Source organism: Antennarius striatus, chromosome 20, assembly GCF_040054535.1.
Source record: "Antennarius striatus isolate MH-2024 chromosome 20, ASM4005453v1, whole genome shotgun sequence".
NCBI lineage: Eukaryota > Metazoa > Chordata > Actinopteri > Lophiiformes > Antennariidae > Antennarius > Antennarius striatus.
The window spans coordinates 4,994,311-5,016,161 of NC_090795.1; the positions used below are offsets into that span (position 1 = coordinate 4,994,311).

Here is a 21,851-nt window from a genome sequence, read left to right on the forward strand (position 1 = left end):
TGTGTCTTTTCCTGTGTGAGGGCCTTGCTCAGGGAAAGGCTTCTTGAACTCTGTAAAGGGGACCCGGAGTGAAAAGGTCCTTCAGCTGTCCATTAGTGCGGGCCTCACTCCGAAGAAGGTTAATGATGATGTGTGATGGCCGTGGTATTTGGACAGGAGGGAGCTGCAGCTGAGTAATAAAGCCACTGGGGATGATGCAGACCTCTGTCTGCGTGAAGTATTGTTAGGCTGTCCGAGAATAATATCCTTCTTAAGCCAGACACCCTGAGATTATTACCATGCTGATTACTGTCCAGCTCACAAATTAAGGCCCATTAGACTCAATCAGTTCATTATTGACCAAGTCTGTGGGTCCAATCTACAGCGGGAACATAGTTTTAATCACATCGCTTTTCTTGAAAAAGTGATGATGCTAGAAAGACACATCATTTAGTCAAAGTTAAAGAAACTAAGTCATGAACGATGAGCTCTGGAAAATAGTGAAAATAGTGATCATTTAGGGCGGCACAGTGGTGCATTGGGTAGTGCTGTCGCCTAACAGAAAGGGTTGTGGGTTTGAGTCCTCTTCTGTGTAAAGTGTGTCCATTCTCCCCGTGTCTGTGTGGAATTTCACTGGGTTCTCCAGTTTTCTCCCACCTCCAAAAAACAAGCACTTCAGGTGGATTGGTTGGCTCCAAATTGTTCGTAGATGTGGGTGTGTTTGTCTTTTGTGTGGTTCAGCAATACGGTGGCACCATGTCCACAGAATTTCCCCGCCCCATGTCTGTAAGTCCGTTGGGTTAGGCTCCAGCAACCTTCGTGACCCGCAAAAGTGGAAAAGTGGTTTGGAAAATGATTCTTTAAAGATGTTGTTATGCTTAAAAATATAGTATAATCACCATAATAAGACATGGTTCATTTTGAAGTGAATGTGTGGACGATGTACCAAAGCATTAAAAAAAAAAAAAAGCCAATATCACCAGAAATAAATGTTTACTTATGGATACCATGGACTGACATCCCTATTTTTTTTTTTTTTTAAAAAGAGTGTAGAGACATTCATGAAAATCTGTCTAGTGACTGACATCACCTACTGCAAGATCAATACATTTAATCTAACAAAAAAAGATGTGATAGGTGCCATTGAACTGAATTGAATCTGGTTGTATAACAGATATGAGTGCATTTATAACCAGTATAATCATGAACAGACCTGGATGTTGGTTGATAGCCCCAAAAACACCTCTCCTCGTCTCCATTTGTTGCCCTGGTTACCAGACTGAGACCAAACCTCATGAGAGACATTTCCATACTTCAGCAACACCTACGAATGTCATATAATCAATGGTTTATTGACTGAATCTTTACTCATACTGCAGTACTATAATACAGTGTGCTCAATCATCTTACTTTCAGTGATCCCACTGTGAACCCGCACATGTAGTACCAGAAGACCAGAGTGCACTGTGGTCCAGTTGAGGAGATGACCGGGGTCTGGAGGTCAGTGGTGTGACCATACCCGCCATTTGAACTGTCTGCACACATATACCAGCCCTCAGGACGGCCTCTACCAGAGCACAGCAGGAAAGTTTCATTATTAGGTCTTTAGTCTTGTTTTCAACTTCTACTTAAAACCTTAATGATATTTATTGTTATTGCTCCAGGTGGGTTTTTACTTCCCTTTGACTCATATGTTCAAATTAATCAGCAATTATTTTGAATATGAAGTATTCACAATATAGAAAGTTCTGAATTCTTAGAGTTCAATTTTATACTCATCTTTCTTTAACAAAAGCTATCTGACAAGAGGAATACTGCAACCTTACTTATTTTACCCGCTCCATCAATAAGCAGTGGACAAATAAATGAGCTGCAATCCAAGTGATAACAGATTGGCTTCCTTTATTAATGCTCATCTTCTCTACTCTCATAATCTAGTAAGATAGTGCTCCAAAAACGATTGATATATCAATAAACCATAAACTTGTGGTGTCACTGGCCTTCGCAGAACTCCTCTTTAGCCTCAACCTAGATGTCATGATTTTGCGCGCACAAAAACTGTCTGGACTACTTTGTCGCGGGTAAAATAGGACACGTCAGCTCTTCTCCATCACTCAGCCTATCTTATCGATTGAAGGCTGCTGTAACAGTGACGGAAGAGAGTCTCAGGTCAATGGAGATGTGATGAAAAATACTGCGTCTAGTCTGTGCTTCTGAGTTTGGGAAGAAATTACTTAACATACAAGTCAAAGGGCGCAGCTACTGTCTGTTATTACTGCCCACTCAATAAAGTACAAACACAAACAAGCAGCTATCATTCAGCATTGTCTAAATGTCTTTGTTTTTAGTGCAGAATACATCACTCTTAAGAAATAAACATTAAATATAAAAGTTACTCCTTCTTCCTGTTTGTATACTGGGTAAAGAAGTTGACATTAAAGTCAGTTGTGATCTAGCTATTGTACATTTGTCACGTTAGAGAACTATTTGCTATTAGAGTAAAGATAATCACTTTCCTCACAACTGACCACTGATCTTTCTCCCTAAAAAATCTCTAATGTCTATAACAATTTATTAAACCCTAGAGCCTAAAAATAACTATCAAACAATTACTGATTTATCCGACCACATATATTCAGTTCACAAGCGTCCAAAGTTCTTGTTTGAACATGGAATCATGATTTTGTCATTCAACAAATTATCGATTAACTGACTTCCCCTTTCAGTTCTAAAGATGTTACTGTGGTTTTCTGATACTCACAGGGTGTGATCATTAATAGGACGGTGGTACTCCTCTCCATCATGAATGCTCTCGCCCTGATCAGGCTCCCAGCGAAATGCGTGGTTTGGGACCAAAGATGAGTCAACAATCACCCAGCCACACCTGTCTCCATCTTTAAAGTCACAGTGTTCCTTTACTGCATGAAGAGAAACGCATCAGGACACACAGAACAACAGTGTAGATGTGTTGTGAGAAACAGTGACGTTGTTACATAAGTTTTCTCTGCTGAAATTCTGAGATGATTGTTATACCACAGTCAAGTTCGTCTGAGCCATCAGAGCAATCTCTTCTGAAGTCACACACTTTGCTTTGAGCAACACACTCCTCATATGTTCTGCATGCAAACTGTCCATCGGGGCAGCTGTGTGGTGTCAGGGTGGGTGCTGGGGTGGTCACTCCGGGGGTTGTGGTATTCGGTTTGGGGAGTTCCCCTGGAGCAAAGTATCGTAGAAAACACAAATCAGTGAACACTGAAGATTAAAAAAAATTAAGAGGAAACCAAATTACCCTGAAAATGATTATATTGCTCTGATGGCATAATTGTTCACCTTCGTATGGTTCACAGTCCAGGAAGGAAAGATCATCTATGGCAATGTCTCCATTAAAGTCATCTCCAACTGTGCCTTCAATTAAAATCTGAATGAAAAGAAAAATTTAAATAAACAAAGGAAAATTGTATTTTAGGTGAATGAATTGGTTTGAATCGGTTAACTGCAAATTTATTTCTAAATTATTATTAAGTACTATTTGGAACCCAGCTAATAGCTAACAAACAAGTGATTTATTGAGCGTTAGCTAGTAGAATACGTTAGTGCATGAACCAGCTGTTAAAAAGCAGAGATAGCATGTTGATCAACTGTCAGACGTCTTAACAATAGGTCATTTATGTAAGTCCTGTATATGGCCAGGAAACGGCACTCTTAAATAAACTCTGCTTCACCACATTTTCATTGTTGTCCGGGGAGCTGTGTTTACCTGGAGCTCATGCCTGCAAAGGAACTGAATGCAAATGAATTACAGAAGGATGTGCTGTGAATGCAAGTGAGATTATACCTCCTAGCTAGTGTGGAAAGTAACAAGGTACATTTTCTCATTTACTGCAGCAACAGCAGATAAATCTGTCCTTACACGCTGACTTTTATAACACCTCGTACTAAAATCTTGAAGACATAAAGATCTACATGAGTTCTACCCAGAAACAAAAAAGCCTAAATATACAAAATCCTAATATTTTTGTAAGTTTATATCAGTTCCTGGAGCAATTACCTGGAAAGGCCGAGCACTGTTGAGGTATAGAGTCTTTCTGTGCCAAAGGTTTCCTTGGTCCCCATATCGAACCCATATCATGTACCCACGGCCGTGAGCTGTGGTCCTCAGGTACACCGCCAAGCGAAACACGCGTGAGCCAAACATGTGGTAATGAAAGCGGAAGACACAGTGGTGGCGGACCCCGGTTGGGCTCTTGCCGCGCTGATGGGTGGGTTGAAAATTTCTGCTGAGCAGTACAGCTGTATCCTTGAACACCTGGGGAACCGAGGACTCAATGTAGAGGTAGTGGCCATAGCTGGTGCCCAGTGTGTGGTCCTTCCAGGGGCCGGTGTTAAAGGATGGAGTGGGGCCTTTGATACGGGTCCAGTCAAACACATCCCCTCCGCTGTGTTCTTGTTTCCAGCTGCACAGCCCATGTTCAAAGTTACACTGCATCTCCTGCGCTGTGGGACATGACAGGAAATTAATCTGACTGGAGCCAGAAAATAACAAATCTGTTCTGACATGTGCCAACACAAGCTTCACCAATACGCTAGGGCTATATCTTGATGTGTTTTACAATAAAATTTCCATTTCCTGCCATTTTATGTATCTATAAATATTGCATTTTTTTAGTCTATCACAGTCTTGTAACAACTTTAATCAAAGGTTATTTCCCTCGATCAAATTTTACAAGTATATGATGAGATTCTAAAATATCATACACTCTGCAATATAAAATAATTACCTCCAGCTGCAACTGTAAAATCTATCCACGTATCAGTAATAATAATAATGTGTCAGTAATAATGTACATATATCTGTAATAATAATAATATTAATATTATTAATAATTATTATTATTAGTATCATTATTATTATATGATTATAATAATACAAATAAATAATAATAATAATAATAATAAACTCATAAAAACTTACTACACAGACACATAAAAGAAACACTGTGTCTTCAGGAGACACAAGAGACACTCACAACATTCTTCCTCATCTGATCCGTCACCACAGTCATCCACGAGGTCACAGAGCTGCAAGTGCTCCACACATGCCTTAGTGTGCAGGCAGTGGAAATGTGTGTCCACGGGGCACTCGGCCATCGCCGGAGGCATCGAACAGTTTTTGAAGGTGACATCGTCAAAGGCAGAGACGCCATCGAACACGCCAAGGCTTATCTTAGCCAGAGCAATCTGAAACGGTTTGGTGATGCGGCCCAGCTGGATGGAGGCCTGTTTCCAGCGGGCTCCCTGGTCGTACAAAATCCTCCACATGAGAGTGTTGTTTTGAACTCCATTGATTCGAAGGTACATGTCTACAGCCCCCACGGATATGCCTGAGTTATAATGCCTGTAGGAGATAATGGAGACGGATATTTTACTCATAGCAGGATTCCAGCACAGAGCATTCTAATTTGTCATTATACTTTCCATATAAATATCTGTTCACACCAGATACTAGAAATAACAGTTTCTCAATGACAATGCATTCTAGTCTGACAGAATACATAAGTGGTGCTGGCAACCCTGCAAGAAAATAATTTATAAACCTCTATGATACAGTTTTCTGCCAGAGGACCCCTTCCAATCATTTAGGACAATAAACTCTAGCATTTGCCATGAAGCTTTCAGGACCGTAAAACTGCCCAAACATAGCAGATTCAGATGCTTATTGTCTCAGTATGATTACCTGTGAGTGGGTCAAATGATGTTTGGAGCAAAAGACAAAGAAAAAACAGTAAATGGATTGCACTGAATGTATATAAATAGATTCTGGTAGTGGTTGGGAGTCATTTTGCACTTTGAACATTTGTCTGATGGGGAAGGAAGTGACGTAAACCTCACCAGAAGTTCATGGTGCACCCGGAGGACGATTGATTGATCCAGGGCCCTCGGAGAACAGCCTTCGGATAAAGACTGCTGCTGTTCTTTAGAATAAACATGAAGTGACCTAAAGTGAGAGAGGCAACGATCATTTAATCCACATTCATCATCTTAAACCTCTTTATGAGGTTATGAATTGAACATCTGAGACTTCAAATATGTGCTCATAACAGTGAGTCTTGAAATTTGAGATTTTCAAGAGTCAAAATCTGATTTTGCAGTACAGTATTTGTTCCTCTGATTGGCTAGTTAGCTTTAGTTTGGTCTTATTCTGTCTCATGCATTATCTGGTCAATTAATTAAATCAAAACATACAAAGAGGGGAAAAAGCAACAAGTAAATGTAATGTTAGCTTAATCTTATGAAACATCAGCCAGCTAACAGATGACGTCACGGTGTCTTCTTCTGTACTTGATCACTTATTTTATCCATCATAGTATTAAATTCGATTATTATACTGTAATTTAACTATGTTGCCCAAACTATTCATCAAACATCATTATAAATAGTTTATAAAGAAAAATGACAGCTGGTCAATGGCGGGATATGAACAAAAAGAGTCTGTGAATCCATTCTGCCAGATCCTGCAGAGTAGGAGTTGCTGGTGTGATGGAGCTGGAATGTTCTCTCGGCTCCTTTGAGTGGCCTCACTATTTTTTTTCAACCAAACAGATTGTCCCACGAGAATATGTGCCATTCCACAACATATGAAGCATAAGGAGATGCTGCATATAAATAGCTGAGACTTCCATCCACTGCCAGCAGCATCTCCAAATCTGAGCCTGACAGAGCTTCACTTCACAGCATGTTCATAAAATGTGCGTAACAAAACAACAGATGGTGCTGCCGGAAAAAAAAAAAAGTGTGATGATATGAAGTGAAGGTGCAACAGGAGTCCTTGTTAGATTAAAAAATGCATCCCATTAAATGTTTTCAAGATGGTAGATGAAGATTAGCCTGAGTATAAAGAAGCAACGAGGTATGATATAGAGCAAGATCTTGTCGTACATAACTGTGGATCAGCGTGAGGATGGTATAGTATTTTTTTAAACATGTGGTATTAATATGCAAAATGGGTAAAGCAAGTGTCAATTTCCTTTGCTATTCAGATAGCTGAGAAGGCATATCTGTAAGAACAGCTTATCTCTCAAAAACACACAGAAACTGGATTTTTTTTGTCCTTTCACAAAACCTTGATTTTAACTTGAGATAATATTATCTTTTTCCATTATTTCTAACCAAACAACACGGAACTAGATTATTCAGCTCAGCAATTTTCTATTTTCATCCGACATTCTGATGATGTCAGCCGCAGGTTGCTGATGTGCAGTTTGCTTCTTTACCTTCAGTGCTGTTAGTGGTGTGGTCCAGAGGTGGAGGGTGGCCATAGTAGTGTGGGGGCACCTCGACAGAAGAGCCCCTGACCCAGTCAAAACCATCGCCGGGGGTGAGTTCGTACCAGCCGCAAGAACCGCTTTCAAAGTCACAGCCAGATGCTGGTTGGATAAAGGGATGGGACTGATTAAAGGAGAGGCTAACATTTAAGTCATACATTTTTCTGCTTAAAAAAAAAGGAAGAAAATGGACATTTGAACAATAATATTTCTGGAGGAAATGGATCAAGTTCATCTGAAGATTGCGTGATTTGATAGGAAGCCCAAAGAAGCACATTTAGCTCAGCCGGACATGAAACCTGGTTAATGTGATGTGAAAGTTGAGCAACTGCCTCATGAAATATGTGTTTCGTTCTTCCAAAAAGTCAAAGGTGTCAGTCTTACTTAAAACAACTTGGCAGGAGGAGTCAATCACATTTCCAGAGGGGCTTTAAATTCTCTGTGCATTTCTAATGGTGATCATGCTTGGGTTTTACTATTCAATATGCAAATTAAATGGATTTTTTTTTACATTTTGCATCCATTTTGAATGAATTTTGATACAATAATGTCAGGCTTTAGAGACATGATTGAAATGGGATGGTTTGGTAAACTAACATCTAGCTAACAAAGCTAATATCATTTTTAAGGACAATTTGCATGTAATGTAATGTTGAGGAAAACTGCGATGGCACATAAAATGACATAAAGTATTGAAATATTACTCACATGTCCTTTAAGAATGAAATGAGGCAAGAAACTAAAAATGAGGCTGTATTTATAAGCCACCCTTGATGAAAGAAGTCTAAAAAGAACTAAAACAGAATGAAAATCTGGTTGATATTTGAAATAAATCCCAAATTGCACCCTGTTGTAGTCAATCCTGTCATACTGGAAGACAAATACAAATCACAAAATCTGCTCACTGCTCTCTGTGCAAAGATATAAAAATCAACCATCGATGCAGTCAAAATTTCCACTAGAAGTCCAGCGTTCATTTGGAAGATTTAAACTCTGTTCTTTGATCAATAGGAGAGCCAAGACCCCTCTTTCTAAATTAACTCAATTTCATTCCACTTACAAGGAGTATTAGAAACAGTGAACGTGAAACATTGCTCAATATTGGCTCATTTTGCTCTTTCTAAATTAAACAGAACACCCTGAGTTTTCATTTCATGGTGTGAAACTCTTGAGAATTTATGGGTCTTTTTTATCCCATTTTTATCCCAGTTTTTTTTAGCTGCTTCATTCACGACTAAGTTCACCAGCAAACCTCGACATTACTCTAGCCTTTGAGGTCTGGACAGGAATTGCACACTGGGACATCTGCTCTGTATAGTAGAACCGAGATGAATCACAGATCCAGGTAATAAATCCCTGTGGGGAGCTTTAACATACACATCCTTTGATATGCAGTTCATTTAAAGGACTGCTTACTTACAATCTCCAGATAAGTTATGCTAAGTTCTTCAACTGACTTGCTGCAAATGAAGCTCTTCTTTTCCACCAGTGCAGTTAGATTGAGTGAAAGAAAGGCTAGCTAACATGTATTAGCCTGAATAAAGAGAGACAGCTAATTATGGCTTTGTGTATATAGGGGATGAATAAAAAAAATTCTGCCTCATAATTGACAAAAAGGCAAAGAGAACCCAGGAAAAAATGTCAATCAGCCAACATAAATCACCATGGATGAGAAGCTTGCCTGTAGACCTTCCAGTAACACGAATTAATGAATGAGGAAGTGAGACTCAAAATTGATTCTTCTAAAAATTTACATAATAAAAAAACATTTGCAATTCATTTATCAATTTCATTTCAACTTTGCCTCTAGAGCAGCTGCGTCTCCAGCAGGGAAAGAGACGTTTAAAAAGCTGAAGGCCACAGGCTGAAGCTGAAATGAGACAAATAATCAATGCTCAGCTATTGTTTTACAGGCAGAGCATGAACCTCATGCTACATTGAATGAATAATAGCCGCTGTAAAGATGCTATAGTTTATGCTTGCAGCTGACATACCTGTATATCACCACGGCAACATATAAAAATTCTGTCCAAAATGCCAGGTGGATGGTACTTTATCAAACGCTCGTAGCTAAGATGTCCAACTGTATCGTATTCATCTCTGAGATGCAGGCAGCACATCATAGCAGACACAAATAAACCTATGGATTGTGGCACTGACTGCGCTCCACATTCTTTGCAGGGAAATGTGATGTAAGCATCACTTCAACGATTGATTTTTTTTTTTCTGTAATGACTCCCAAATTCAAAACATGTTTAAGGTGTTGTTCAGGTGCAGTGATATTTCAAAATGTCAAAGTCTAAACTTGTCCTGACTGTGTATTGTGATGTTATTACTGTTAGCAGTACCAGTCATGCAGCCAGGACCAAAGGATAGATCATCGATGGCGAGGACGTCGGAGGCTTCACTGTTTGCTGAAAGCTGTCCTCGAATCAGTACCTGGTAGACACGTACAACCTTGATTTATCTTTCTACAAAATCAGTTTGTGTGTAGTTTGGTCTGTGTGCACATTTGCAGAAAACTGTGTGTGTGCTATAAGTGTCAACAGATGCAAGCTGACCTTATGCTGACACCTATGCTAACAGCTGTCTGAGACTACACAGGTCTAGATAGAGTTTAAACTAAAAGCTAACATCAGCACAATAGCGTCATCGTTATTTTAGTTTCTTTGTCTTCAGGATGATTTTGATGTTGCACTGTTTAGCTTGAGCACCTAATAGAAATTAAAATAGTGTCAAGAAAATTGCTTAAGCTTTCAAGACATTTTACTCAAAACCACAGATGGCTGAAGGCTGAAGAAGAAGATCCAGCAGGCTTCACCATCTGGGGACCATAAATGTCTGTGTAAACGTTTGAACCAATCTATCTTCTAGCTATTTAGACATTGAAATCCCTAGGGCAACACTGCTAGCTAACAAAAAGCATTACATTTTCTCTGACAGTCAAAGCGTTAATGGCATCTGATCAAGGTCCACAGAACAGCTTTATCTACTGTAGAGTTTTATTGCCCATCATTTATGACTGATCTAAACAAATAGCAGACCTTGTCATCATGAGTGACGGAAAAAATGTAGGAAAATACAGAACTTTCATTGATGATACTAGTCAGCTGATATTTATTTTTTTCCCCCAAAAATGAACTTTCAGACCATACATTTTGGGAGGATTCTGTAATGTGTTAGCGTAAGCCTTCATGTAAAATCAAAGTATTTGCGTTTATCATATAATACTTTGTACGCACAAATCTTAACTGGGCCCCCTCCCAGATTATGAAGTCTATTGTAATGAATCAATATATCATTTAATTCTGCAGCCTTTGAAACAGGAAGTTGATTAATGGATAGGAAAGGGATTGTTGGAAGTTATTTGACCTCAGTCATGTCCTTTAGGATGTAGGAGGGACATGTCTCAATCAGTTTCAGGGAAACTTTAGAGAAGATCTTTAAATTTAACAAAATATATTTACAGCAAAGACCCTTGAACTTAGTTCAAAATGACAGAAAACAACCTGTTAAGAAATTTGCATTTAAAAAGGGTGTGAAAAACATGATCAAAACAGTATTTTGGGTTCAAATGCTACACAATGCTGTCATAGGTCAGAATGTATTATGACAACCTGTTTTTAAGATTTACTGAATGAATGAATGAATGAATGAATGAATGAATGAATGAATGAATGAATATTAAACAGAAATAAAAAGTTTTTAACAGACCAGAAAACTCTGATTGCTGGAAAAGTTAACCACGCTCCGCGACCACACTCCCATCAGTGGTTGTGTGGGATTTTTCCACACCGATGTACTCTGACCCTCATCATGAACCAAGACCTCCAGATCTCCATGTTTTGCCCCAACATAATAGTAGAAGCTCATCTGTTGAGTGAAAATACAACGTGGTCGTCACCAGCTGTCTTTGTATGGTTGGTCAGGATTTTTGGAAATTCACCCAAACAGAGGATCTTGTTACCTGACAAGTCCGACTGGGCAGGAAGGGGGGACTGCTCAGGTTTGCTGTGGTTGTGTTTCCACTGGCAGGTGAAAGGGACAGAAAATATGCTGAACGTGAAGTGTGGGGGTGGCATGCATGAAGAAAGACAAGAAGAACAGGAGACGTTGAAGGTTGTTATTTCAGTACGTCAAGGTTTTTTTTCACACTGTGTTCTGAAAATGCCAGATTATCCCACCTGATGTGTTGTTCTTGTAATCGTGTTTGAGACCTGGGACCTCAGTTGTCCTGACCCATCCAGGGGGCATCTCTGAACTCTGGCGCAGCTCACAGAATCCCTCCGTAAAGTCACACCTCTTATATTCAGAGCCTTCATCAAGAAAAAGACACTTTTCACTATTATTTTATTGCCTCACCATGATTTGTTTTCTACAATGAATGTGTGCATTGGGATTAAACTGTGGTTACCACACCCCACAAAGACTCGTGAACTCACAAAAGCTCAGAATCTAAATGGTATCTCATTTTAAGCACAGATTCTAATTGGCTTTGTGGCTAATATGTGCAACTAGGGCCTATAAGACAAAACTGGTAATATATTATTTTCAGAGGTATGGAAGACAGCTCAGCAGTGAGAAAAAAAAATCACATTCATATTCCATGGTATAATCACAGAACTGAATCTTCACAGGAGACTGCTTTTTAATTTACTTTCCATTTTAGATAGACTTGGCTTCTTCAAAATTACAAATTTATTATGTTGTATAATTATGTTAGCATTATTAAATCTTACTTAACTGTTTGCCAGGATGATAAATGATGCATGCGTGTAATATGTGTAGCACAGCGTCTGAGTCTTAAATGTTCATCTGCATATTTGCACTCAAGCATGTAGAACATATTCTACAGGTTTTACACAGTTGTGATGGAAATCTTTCACTTTCATTTTTGTTTTTTATCTGTGTTTTTGGTGATTACGTCTTTTTTTCAGCTGCACTGTAATTCACTGAACCATTTCTACATTGTTTGATTATGTGATGTACATCCCTTAATCTTTTTAAAATCCTCAAACAAATTTGGACTGTTCAGTAATAGTAATCTACCTAGAATGTCTGCTGCTGTTGGGGTTGAATTGAAAATCCACACATAACTGCTTCAATGACACGGTGGGGTGTTTTTACCATAAAGTAAGAAAAATGTGCATCTTTGATGGTAACAATAAAAGTGACTCTTGGTGATAATACACATAAATCAATTTCATAGATTTTTCTGTTAAAGAAAATATTTTCTGCTGTGAAACTTTTCATTTCACAAATTTTACAGCTGACCTATTACTTTCAATGACAAATCAGGAACAGGAACCTCTTGAAGATTAAACAGCAGATTATGATCCGGTCACATCTAGTTTTCTGTGTTTAGCATGATCATTACACCATTTGGTTTGAATTGTCATACTGTATATATTTCCTGCTTTACTCACAATTTTCTTCATCGCTGCCATCTCCACAGTTGTCGGTGAAGTCGCATACACCGTCCTCAGGGATACACGACCCCTGAGAGCAGGTAAACTCCTGACTCAAACAAGCTCTGACAGACACGGTCGTCAACACCAGAGAAAAGACCGACAGAAGCAACACCGAGCCCGACAGCAATGTCATCAGCCTGGTTATAGTTTCCCCGTTAACTAGAAGACCACTTTTTTATCTCCAGGTGAAGCATTTTGTAGTTCCGTCATAAGGAAGGAGTCCTGCCAAGCCAGAAATATTCTCGCTGTGTACAGTTTACTTGAGTCTTGGACTTATCCTGTACATGCATGTTGTAAAGGGTGATAAATGGCTTTTATGGCTGTTATGCAATGAGGTTACCTTGCTGTTTTGTGTGTTACTGACTCTAACATGGACACAAAGATTGGAATACAAATATCAAAAATTAAAACATTATGGTGCAGCTATCTTCTTGCAATAAAATAGGTTAATACATAAATAAGGTCAATGCTTGGGTGGGTTAAACAGAGGTTGGAATTCTGTTGCTGTAAATTAAATGTGAAGCCAACAATTGTCCTGTCCACATGATGAATAAGCCAGGCCTTCTGCCAGCAGATTGATTAGCTGAGCTAAGGAGCAGCTCCACAGAGCCATAGACTCTCACTGGGGTGTTGAGAGGGAAGGACCTGAATTCAAAAAGAAGAAACCAATGCACCTCATTGTTGCAGCATTCACAGGCATGTTTTTGGACTCTCACTCTGAGAATGGGCTCATTTCCTCCCAACGCTTATCATTGCAGACATCACACACGTCCTGAAAAAAGACCATCTGGCTCATTTAGACTCATCAGCCATGTTTGAGTGGATGGTTAACTGCTGTTCAAAGTGCTTTCAACAAGTATAGAGAAGCTCCTGCCATTTCCCATGAGTCCAGACTGAATTGGATTTAAACGAAAACCCATTCTCTCTCACAAATGTGAGAAGATTACTGAACATGATACAGAACTCAAGTCAAGCAAATTACAGAACTTTCCCATTTCCTTGGTGCTGCAAATGCATGTAACTGGGGATTGAAAATATTTACTTTATGTACTTCCATGTTTGGGTTTGGTTCTGGGTTTGTTGCTTTTCAAAATTCTGACATAATTCTTAGGATTCTGACTTTAATCTCTGAATTTTATCCATTAGAGAAAAGAGCCCCAACTACAATCTGGAAATTGTGTTTTCTTAAAAGAAAGTGTCTAACCTAAGGGGTGGATACAATATTTGGCAAGAGAGATTTTTGCAGGTTTGTAGACAGGTTCTGGTTGAGACAGCTCTTCCTGAATACTCTCAGTCCCAGAGTTGCTTTTCGCTTGTTAAAATCAGTGTATAACTTTTCACAGAGGCTCTGCAGAAGAGGGCAGTGTAAAGGGGATGAAAGTTGTTAACGATTCCTAAGCCTTCTGTTGTTAATTAAGAGACCAGTGGAAGCTTATTGTAAGGTAGAGTATAATCCTTTAGCACCATCTGGTGACTGGTCTCGTAATTTTAAGGGCAATGTCTGCTTTTCTGGTCTCTGTAACAGCATATTGTACTGTACTGCTGTTCTCCTTCATAATTGTTCAATTTCTTCTACTGTTTTTATTATATGTCACTGAGATTATCCACGCAGTATCGACACTGCTTACATTGTATCATGGATATATGACAAATAAATAACAAAATATACAGTATACAAGTTTAATTAGTTCAATTAGTCATTAAACCACTCCATGGAGTCTTCTTGTGTTAATGATTTTTTTAAATGAATCCTGACACGTAGGAGTTAATAAATAACAAAAAAATTACAATGTCTTTCTTTTTAAATTAAGTAGCCTGTCATTAGTCTGAATTATTGTTTAGTTTACGTCACTGAAGAACTTGGATATTTATTTGTTCACTCTTTATGGCAGCAAACGATGATCAAATGCTGACGTGTTTTTAGTCAAACTAAATCCATCCTGACACCTAAGTTAAATGTTAAAAGGGTGAAGAGTTAAAGTTGTAGGTGATGACAGACAAGAAACAGCCTGTCTGATGGCGAAACCCGATGTTGTCATGTTATTTAAGACAACAGCATTTCCCGGTCTCACTTTAAATATCATCCATAAATAACCTACTTGACTCTTTTGGATAGTACATCCTGGGATTCAGGATTGTAAAACCCCGAAAGAACAGACTGTGTTCGCTGAACCACCATTGGTAGATAATTAAACTCGAAAATAAAGCCTCCTAAATGAAGGAGCATATAAACAAAAGCAAGACTTATAAAGCATTATACAGTATGTATAGAGCAAGACCATATAGAATTGTCGCTTACTCTTGACGTATCACCTTACGTATGACGTCACTAACACGCGTTTGTCCAAATCGTAAACATTCTTGCTCCAGCAGCAGCTTCCTCACTGATAACTGAGAGGGGCTGTCGTTCGGTTGGCTAACATGACGACCGAGCGTTTATTATATCTCCTGCTAAAGGCTATCAGTATCTGCATTGGTTTTTAAACCAAGTAAATATCAAATTATGTTATAAATCTTTTTTGGGCTTTACAAGACCGCATTAACTTACCGTCATAAAGTTACTCTTCGTGTGTTGTAGCTAGTTTTCAGCTAGCTGAGTCTCAGACTTTTGCTTTGCAGCGTCATTTTTGTTTGCTGATTTTATGCAAAAGCTCTATTTTTGAAAAAAAAAAAAGGATTTTTCTCCCAGTACTAAATGGCGCATTCTTTAGTGAGTCTGTGCGCTAGGGAGGTGGTGAGGGACCACAGCTCGTCACCCTTCTGGCTGAGGTGGGTACCCCGGGAACTGTACAGACCTCTGTTGGACGCGGCGTTCACCAGCTGCAAACCGCTGGCTGTGGGTGAACTAGTGCAGAGATGGCCTGAACGCACATTGCGTGTCGGAGGACGGAGAAAACGTGGACAAACTGCGCCTAATCGACTCTGCATCCAGGCATTGTTACTTGCAATTGTCAGAGGACTGTCTGATCAAAGGTAAGAATGACTTTAGTGTTGTATCTAGTGTTTGGATCATGATGTGCAATCATGTTTATCACTGTGTTTATCACTCGTCTTTCCTAGATATGCTCTGCAAATTTTGGACCTCTGTGGATTGCAAGGAGATGAAGGAAGCATGGGAGATGCCATGGGAGGCTGGTCCCTGACTGTTGCACTCTGCACCATGGTTGTTCAGGCTCGAGTTGGAGCACAAAGAATACAGAGAAGAGAAGCAGAGAGGGAGAGGAAAAGATTTTCAGCTCTGGAGAGAGAAAGGGATGTAAAAAGAGAGAGGGGACCGTGGAAGAAGGGCAAGGAGGCAAACGAAGATGAGACGAGCACAGGTAACAATGAGTTGGGCGGGAAGGACAGAGAAAGCATTAGATCAAATGGGAATCTAGGTGAAGATGATGTGATTAGAGGTGTAAGGAGGAGGATGGAGATCGAGAGAAAAAGAGAGACTGGAATGACAGGTGTAGGATGCAGTAGAAAAGAAGTAGAAGAAGTAGATGTAAACAGTGATGTTTTGATCCATGTTAGAGCTGATCTTTTTGTGAATGCTCGCTCTTTGGAGCGAGTTCGTGTGGCTTTGAGCACACAGGGACCGCTAAAGCTTCAATGTAGATACCTTCGTGTGGAGGAGATTTCTGTGTCTAGTATCAGGACCCTTCTAGACCTCCTTCCTCACCAGGGTCTTTTGGGCATTGATGTTCGCTACAGCAGCCTCGGTGTGTCTGGCTTGGCAGAATTACTGCCTTTGCTCTCCGCCTTTCCATCACTGAACTCCCTTCGTCTGCACTATTGTAACCTGGATTTTCGAAGAGACCATCCTGGCCAGGAAGAAGCCCTGAGGCACTTGTCTCTGGGTCTGGCTAAGCTTCAAGGGCTGCAACGCCTCAGCCTCACTGCACTGCGTTTGCCTGGTCAGCTCCGTGTGCTGCTCAGGTATGGCCAGATCCCCATGAACACCCTCTGTAGCTCTCTCCATTTCCAACACAGTGTCTCACGATATTTCATCAATTCAACACTGGAAACTCATTTATATTTGTCCAACAGGTTATTATAATGAAAGTTAATTTATTTTTTAGTTCCAATTTGGCTATCCAGTGTAAAGTTTATTTAAAGTTATTTACATGAGTTGTTTTAATGGTATTTTGGACAATATTAGCAATTACTGATCAATACTTATGCATTATTAAAAAAAACAACAAAAACGTGCCTACTCATTTGAAAATTACCGGTAAGCAATTTTTTTTTTTCATTTTCTGTAATTTGTTCTAGTAAAAATTCAAATAATCTACTTTAAAATCTTGTGAATTACTATTAGTCCTCTTCTATGAAAATACAAATAAGCAAATTAATAATGTTCATAATCAATTCCCGTTCTGTCATCCATTACAGCTCGTTGCCTCAGCCTCTACAGATACTGGAGTTACCATATTTGAGCCTGAGGCCAGCTGACCTCGCTTATCTGTCCTGCAGCCATCATGCATCCACGCTGCGGCAGCTGGATTTAAGTGAAAACTGTTTGGATGAGAACACTTTGCCCTCCATCCGCCGCCTGCTCTCCCAGACCTCCAGTAGCCTGCAGCATCTCTCTCTCAGTGGCTGTGGCCTGACTGATGGCCTGTTGGGACTCTTGCTTCCCTCGCTGGGAGGCTGCTGGGCTCTTAAGAGCTTAGCTTTGGCCTTGAATCCCCTCTCTATGGCTTGCCTCACTGACCTGGTGAGGATGGCTGCGAGAATGCCCTCCCTTCGTCACTTACTGTACCCCAATCCTCTAGAGGACTACCAGCCGGGCCTTCCTGACCTGCCCTCCAGCGCTCAGCTCTTGGACTGGCCACTAGATGAAGCCATGGACATCAACACAACCAGTAGCCAGCTCAACAGGGTTCTGGCAGAGAGTGGGCGCTCTGACCTCTGTTTGACATGTGACCTACTCAATTATGATAAAGACTTAGTGGACTAGAAGCTGAAAACAGAGCAATGTAGATACACTTGACAATCAAATCGTCACCACAATAACGGGATTGTATTCAGTTACTTTTTCTTCATCTTACGTTGTGTGAAGAATTAATACTTTATGTTTTCTTATGAAAAACAAATAATCATGACAAAACAATGCCAAAAAATCCTCTGTGAAAATAGTTTTGAGTAAATGACAGGAGAAGTTCTTAAAGGGGAGCCGGAGATGATGGTGAGACATGTGTGAAGTCATCAAAGCAATGGGATTGTTGATTTGGGGGTTTGAGTTTAACTCTAAATGGTTCACACGGTTTATTTAGGAAAACACAAATAAGCCATACTTCACTTAAATTGTGCTATTTAGTAGGTTTTGCACATTCTATGTATCCCAAACCAATAATACAGGTGTAACCATGATTTAATATTATAATTTGTGTTTGGTAAATGGTTTGAACATTTTCTCCTGAAGAGATTGAGCAGAAAATATATTGAGCTTTTTTTTTTTTATAAAGTCATTATCTTTGTACTGTTTTAATCTAAACTTTTGTCATTTGTTTAATGAGTATCTGTTGGACAATGTTCGGGATAATATGTTTTTGTACTCAGTCACTGGGGATGGGGGATCTGCCCTAATTGTGTAAACATAAGAAGATCTGAAATGCTGCAGTCCACTTCAATCTTAGTCTGAAAAATGGACACGGAAATCATCGGGTCACCCATCCTGATTTGCAGCTTGTATATTAAAGCATCACCATTATCATTAAAAGTGTACCAATCAACCTTTTACTGCACAACAGTGTTTATATACTTAAAGTCACAGAATAAATCAGACACATTTCAAAGTTTTGAGTCATTTGTCAGATATCACAAATATGTTCAGAGGAGTGTTACAAACTAAGACGTCATCTGTAGTATTCCATGTAGGACTGCTGTAGGATGAAGTAGCGGCGAGGTGAGATCTTCACCCAGTCCTTGTCTGAGTAGATGTGGAAGGGGCGAAGTGTGACCCGGGTTAAGGGCAAAGACATGTACTTGGGAAAGCGTGTGAGGAAAGGACGGTTTCTCAGGGGAGGAAGACATAAACCTGCATGATGAGAACACATAAAAGGTGCTATAGCGGATGATTGCTACAAGCCACGTGTCGCCTCTAAAGGAGAGAGAAAGATCCTACCTGGAGGTCTGAATATCCTGGCCATGGTGTAAGTCTCCCCTAGACGTAGGATTGGTTGAGAACTACTAAATATAAAGCAGATAGGACTGGGTTAAAAATAAAAATCAGGTGTACAAGAGATTAACCTATCCCATGTATATGACATAAATACCAGTCGTATGAGGGCAAAACCACTGTGTCTTTGCGACCAGGAGAGGCAACACATCTGGCCCTTCTGTACTCCTCTTTTTGGACGGAGCAGAAATAATTCAGCACATCTGTAATACTGAAAGTCGGTGGCTTCCTCTTTGCTGTACTCCTGAGGTGCCGATACCTGTCACGTCCCTAATGGCGTGGGAAAAGGGAGGGAAAACTTCAATCACTTATAGTCGCAAGACAAAACCAGCCACAGCACCATGGATCATGCAAGTCAAAACCATCATCACCAGCAGTTGTGTACTCCTATTTAAAGCAGTTAGGGTCACAGGTAAAGGACAAGAGACGCAGCAGAGAGGAGATCCACAGAGAGGAGTCAGCTTACTAATGCCTGTTCTGTCCAAGATCTTTTTCCGGCTGTGAATCACAATTTGAAGGTAAAGAAATTAAGATTTAAATTAACAAAAAAATCTTCATCACTTTGTATTTTACGATCCATAAGTCCAGCCAACAATCGGCTCTATCATGGAGGCTCTTCCACACGTTAGACGGATCCAGCAGCTCTGAGTCCCAGCTTTCCAGCTCCGGCCACAACCACTGCTCAGCCTCATTTACCCCTAAAGCAGTCAGCATGTGGAGCACCGTCTCGCTATTAATGAGACAACATATTAAAAACTCAGAATGTTACAAACTGGACAGCAAAAATAAACACAAGGGAAGCTGCAGATTCAGGTATTACTACCGTGCAGTTTCAAGGATACTACTTTTACCACATTTTATACATAATACATGCTTGGGCTTTTCATTGACGATAATATTAACATAGATGGACTCACTGAAGACCACAGTTTTTGAAAGCCAGAAGCGCAAGAAGATTTTTCACAAGTTCATAACCGGGAGATTGAAGACACATCAACAGATTCAGCGTTTCCACAAGTACTGTCTGTTCCGCAGGTGACTGAAACAAACACACACATCATTAGACTACGGTCTACTTCTTCAAAGTCTCAGGAATAATAATGATCCTGCACGTTAAGTACCATGTTAGGTCTCACAAATTTGGGCACCAAGTCAATGAGGCCTTGGTAGAGCTTATCTGCGCTACAAAGGAGGCCCTGGCTCTGCAGCTCCTGCAGCACAGCGAGGATATTTGTCTTCGACCGACCGCTGCAGGAGTTTAAGCATCCCAGCAGCTGCAAGGAGAAGTCCTCTGGAGAAAGGGAGCTGGTGATGCACTGCACAAAAACATGCACTCATCAAGATCACATCATTTATGTAATTGCCTGTTGAATGTCAGATAAAAACCAACAGAGACAACCTTTTTATCAGGATACAGGTCTGTAAACCAGCTTTCATCAGCAAATTGTCTCAGGAATGCTGGTACTTCAGGGGTAGGTTCCCGTAGTGGGAGTGGTGTTGGTGTTCTTGGACGCTGTGGGGGGTTTGAGGGAAATGGAGTTTTTTGTTTGGGTTGCTCTATCGGAGAATTGATCTTCAGAAGCTACAGAGAAAAGGATAGATAAATAAAAGTTGCCGTGTGATGGGCTGTTCTGTGAATTTATTAACTAAAGGCTCCTACAGATTCTCTTCTCTTCTCTACAGTGTCCTCTTCTACTACAACAGGTGTCTTGTGTATGTCAACAGGCAATGGCTTGACTCTCATCATGGTTTTTGGTTGGTGTTTCTGTGAACTCTTTTGCTCCTGCAGTCAATAAACAGATAAATATTTTGCTTTCAGACATTCTTACATAGGAGCAGGAATTTGTGCAAGAAGTCCAGAATTATCTTCAGACCAGGTATTACTTACCATGCTAACAGTTTTTATCTTCTTTTTTTCCACAATACCCAGAATATTACACTTAAATTCAGGATGGACGTTCTCTTGTGGGACAGGAAAGTTGCAGGACTTGTCGTCACATGGGTCGGGATAAAATGGAAGTTTATCTTGGGCGAACATGTCCTCCAAATCAATCTGAAAATAAAACCAAATTCTATAGATCATGAGAAACTCACATTGTCGCAAATGTTGAAAAGAAGCATGCAAAATAAATGAAGACACCTTAATACTGGGGGGAAGCCTGTATATAATCTTCATGTAGCGATCAAAAGCCTCTTTCCTGGTTTCCTTTGTGCTGGGAGGTTTCCCTTTCTTGCATTTTACTGAGCCTTGTATGAGTGCAGCTAAGTCCTCATTCAAGGTCACTAAGCTCTCATGCTCCTGGAACAAAATACATAGAAAAGGTATTCTGCTGTTTGAACAGTTTCCATAGCGCCACTGATATGTTCAACATTTATCAGTTTACACACCGTCTGTCTCCACATGTCTTCTGTCAAAATGAAGTTGCTGGAAATTGCTGACGATCCTTCCTCACTTTAGTCTGTTCTATAGTTCCTGTTCCTGCAGACATTTCTCACAATATAATTAGACATTTTTTGATTTGTACTTGAAATCTAATATAAATACTTTTTATTGATTACTGTAATTTGCTTACCTTTCTTTAAGTTCACAGGTTAGTAAGTTGGGAACAGGCTTAGCAACATAGGTGCAAAGGTAAGAAAATAGCATTGTTTTATATTTTACATCGCCTACATGCCATCAGCCACAGTGGAAGCAGACTAGTTTCCATTTGGTAGCTGTGTGGTAGGACTTTTGTGAAATTCGTTTTGTACAGATCCCCTCTGCTGCCAAGAAACAGTTCCCCTCCAAAGCCACAGTAGGTCAGACACTCAGGCACTGAATTCAGCTGAAACTTCCTTTTAGGGGGTCACAGACACACAATGAAGACACTTATTTAAATACTCAGACATTCACGATGCATAAAAATCAGAGAC

General features: G+C 39.9%; 2 protein-coding genes across 2 annotated transcripts in view; one reads left to right on the top strand and one right to left on the bottom strand.

The window, feature by feature from the left end:
• Positions 1–15,425, bottom strand: part of malrd1 (MAM and LDL receptor class A domain containing 1) — a 40,589-nt gene extending 25,164 nt beyond the window's left edge. The window contains exons 1-14 of the mRNA XM_068304587.1: positions 15,321–15,425; positions 11,486–11,617; positions 11,269–11,357; positions 11,016–11,174; positions 9,650–9,740; positions 7,251–7,403; positions 5,869–5,974; positions 5,007–5,374; positions 4,028–4,473; positions 3,310–3,397; positions 3,013–3,192; positions 2,741–2,897; positions 1,390–1,546; positions 1,193–1,303 (exon numbers count right to left, since the gene is read on the bottom strand). Of these exons, the coding sequence (XP_068160688.1) occupies positions 1,193–1,303; positions 1,390–1,546; positions 2,741–2,897; positions 3,013–3,192; positions 3,310–3,397; positions 4,028–4,473; positions 5,007–5,374; positions 5,869–5,974; positions 7,251–7,403; positions 9,650–9,740; positions 11,016–11,174; positions 11,269–11,357; positions 11,486–11,555 (2,175 nt within the window). The 5' untranslated portion in view covers positions 11,556–11,617; positions 15,321–15,425. The remainder of the gene's footprint in view (positions 1–1,192; positions 1,304–1,389; positions 1,547–2,740; positions 2,898–3,012; positions 3,193–3,309; positions 3,398–4,027; positions 4,474–5,006; positions 5,375–5,868; positions 5,975–7,250; positions 7,404–9,649; positions 9,741–11,015; positions 11,175–11,268; positions 11,358–11,485; positions 11,618–15,320) is intronic.
• Positions 15,426–15,435: 10 nt separating this feature from the next.
• Positions 15,436–18,549, top strand: si:ch73-174h16.4 (leucine-rich repeat-containing protein 14). The gene is made up of 3 exons (XM_068304588.1): positions 15,436–15,745; positions 15,833–16,693; positions 17,150–18,549. Exons 1-3 carry the CDS (start codon positions 15,468–15,470, stop codon positions 17,715–17,717), a joined length of 1,707 nt encoding a protein of 568 aa, XP_068160689.1. The 5' UTR covers positions 15,436–15,467; the 3' UTR covers positions 17,718–18,549.
• The last annotated feature ends 3,302 nt before the right edge of the window (positions 18,550–21,851 follow it).